Below are 3,013 nucleotides of genomic sequence, written 5' to 3' on the forward strand. Positions count from 1 at the left end.
CAGCTTCCAACAATCATACAACAGAGTACAATGTAACTACAGTTACACCATCAAACAATCATACAACAGAGTACAATATAACTACAGTTACACCGTCAAACAATCTTACAACAGAGTACAATGTAACTACAGTTACAGCTTCAAACAATCATACAACAGAGTACAACATAACTACAGTTACACCGTCAAACAATCTTACAACAGAGTACAATGTAACTACAGTTGCAGCTTCCAACAATCATACAACAGAGTACAATGTAACTACAGTTACAGCTTCAAACAATCTTACAACAGAGTACAATGTAACTACAGTTGCAGCTTCCAACAATCATACAACAGAGTACAATGTAACTACAGTTACAGCTTCAAACAATCATACAAAGGAGTACAATTTAATTACAGTTACACCATCAAACAATCACACAACAGCAAACAATATAACTACAATAAGAGCTGATGTAACTTCTCCCAATCACACCATGGTGAACAATGTAACTGCAGCCAACAATTTCACAACAGAGTACAACGTAACTACAGCTGACACCAACATGAACTTACGCAATGGTACAATTACAACAAGCAACGCAACAGTAAGCCCATTTCTCACTTCTCCCAATCACACAACTGTGAACAATATAACTACTGTCTCTACCAATTACACCACTTTTACTGTATCCCAAAATGAAACAACTGCAGATAACATTACCACTGCACCAATCAGGGAAACACGACAAAACACAACTGGTCCTTACAAAAACATAACAGTGTCTACTGCTGCTAGACAAGTTAACGTAACCCTTAACAACGCAACTATATCAACAAAAAATTCAACTGTGGACAATGTGACGCCTGGTGTCGACAACACCACTGAACCCACAGTAGCTCCACTTAACAACCAGACTGTAAATTACACCACTGTGGGAGTGACTCACAACATTACAACAACCAACAAAAATGAAAACTCCACCACAGCTACCACTGTCATCAGAGCCATCATCAGCTCAACTGAAAGCAGTTCAACCACAAACTTCAACCTGGCAACCAAGGGACCTGAAGTTAATTTAACAACCAAAGCTGCAACTACTTCCCTTGGAACTACAACTTCAACAACTAGAACTATGCAGAGTACATCCCTGGCCCAGACTGATACTACTACTGCAAAGCCCTCCTCAGCTTCTTCTACAACAACTCTCCAAACCACCACAACCACAAAAAAACCTGGTATGTATAGTTACTTTATAGTTATTTATAGTCCATGGCAGCTACTGCCCACCCTATAGGCACCCTCGCACTTCTTATACAATGTCATTAATGGCACCATTTCAACCTGATGCTGTCTGGCTGACAACTTTATCCTTTGCTATACTAATCTATTTGTCAGTATATTGACCACCATGAACAAATAATTGATTAATCACTTGACAACTTGCCATTCTGCTTGCCAAGGTACTGAAACTACCCCCACAACCATCGCAGAGACAGCTCAAAGCCTGGAGGACCAAGCAGATGAGCTGGTGGACCAAACACAGGATGCGTCTCAGCTCAACACCTCTCAGGTGAAGCTCGTGATCTACTCAAGTTTGTACTATCAGAAAAAAAATGAATTTTTGGAAAAATTCTTTTAAACTTGATGTTTTGATGGATGTTGCAGATTGCACAGGTGGTGGAGAACTTAGAGAAGTTTCTGGAGGGCCCCACTGTCTCTCAGTCAGTTGGACAAAAGACCCTCAATGTCATTAGCAACCTGATGGAGGGTGACTCAGAGGCGCTCTCTGCATCTGCAAACAGGTACAACTCACCCAAGCTTTACCAACAGACACGCATATTTACCTACAATTGATTTTTCTGAAGATATTTTTCTTGTTGACAGGCTGATTCAGCTGGTAGATGTCCTGGGCCTGAAGCTTGTTGTCACTGGTGACAGTGAGATCCTCTCTGCAGGTTCGCTGGTTCTGGCAGTGAGGACAGTCGATGGGACCAACTTCCCAACAACATCTGTTGACATTTTCAACACTGAAAATATCCAGGTATCTCCGATTTGAATTTAACCTCCTGGTCTCACTGCATTTCAAGAGATATGACAATTCCAAGTCATTTAAGAGCATTTGTGTCATTGTACTTTATCTTGATTTTCTCTTAGGTATGAACAAGATTCATGCAGTATGCATGTTGTACATATCATACACACTAATTTCTTCATAAGGCAAAAAAAAAAAAAAATAATAATAATAATTGAGTCAGAATGAATTTTGATACAATACAAACTAAAATAAAATGTAAAATCAGTAAATCAGTTTAAGTAAAAATCTGTCTGGGAACACTTGTACAAGCAAACCTTGAAATGAAAAAACAAAAGAGGTTCTTGCTGGGGGGCAATGTCTCAACATGCAAATATTATAGACATAAAGTAACAAAAATTAATTGCCTGAGTGATAAATGCCTGAGTGATCCATAAACTATTTTTTAATTTTCTATGTGTGCAGCTCCGGGGCCTCGGCAGATCCCGCTCAAAGAGGTCAGGCTCTGCTCTGGGGTCTGTATTTTTACCCTCCTCCCTCACCACGGGGCTCAGTCCCAACCAGCAGAGGCAGGCCAACAGGGTCCAGTTCACCTTCTACACTAAGTCTGCCTTCTTCCAGGTGATAAATTATAAATAAGCAGCATTTTCAACTTTTTGGAGCAGCTACTGGATAAATTAAACACAACCTTTCAAAAAAAAAAAAAAAACCAACTATCTCTTTTTTTTTTTGTTTTTTGTTCAGGATGCAGCATTAGATAACCAAACTGCTGTCAGTCCAATCCTGGCTGCCAGTGTGGCCAATCTGTCTATAAGCAACCTGAGGGAGAACATTCAGTTTACCATCCGAAATATCAACCCTACACAGGTGAGATCTTTCGTACACACTAAAATAGTTATTTCATTTTATTTTATTAACAAACCTACTTATCCTTGTTAAATGGTTGCTTTTATTATTTATTATAAAAACATATATTAAATATATATATTAAAACA

At 39.0% G+C, this 3,013-nt stretch overlaps 1 protein-coding gene across 1 annotated transcript; it reads left to right on the forward strand.

The window, feature by feature from the left end:
- Positions 1-11: 11 nt before the first annotated feature.
- On the forward strand, positions 12-2,885 carry LOC121940240 (mucin-5AC-like; the record flags this gene model as incomplete). Its single annotated transcript, XM_042483053.1, has 6 exons — positions 12-1,221; positions 1,447-1,556; positions 1,652-1,788; positions 1,871-2,027; positions 2,484-2,639; positions 2,763-2,885. Coding segments are annotated over 6 exons (1,893 nt in total), but the record flags the coding sequence as incomplete, so codon positions are not given.
- Positions 2,886-3,013: the final 128 nt, after the last annotated feature.

Source organism: Plectropomus leopardus, unplaced genomic scaffold (genome assembly GCF_008729295.1).
Source record: "Plectropomus leopardus isolate mb unplaced genomic scaffold, YSFRI_Pleo_2.0 unplaced_scaffold8099, whole genome shotgun sequence".
NCBI lineage: Eukaryota > Metazoa > Chordata > Actinopteri > Perciformes > Serranidae > Plectropomus > Plectropomus leopardus.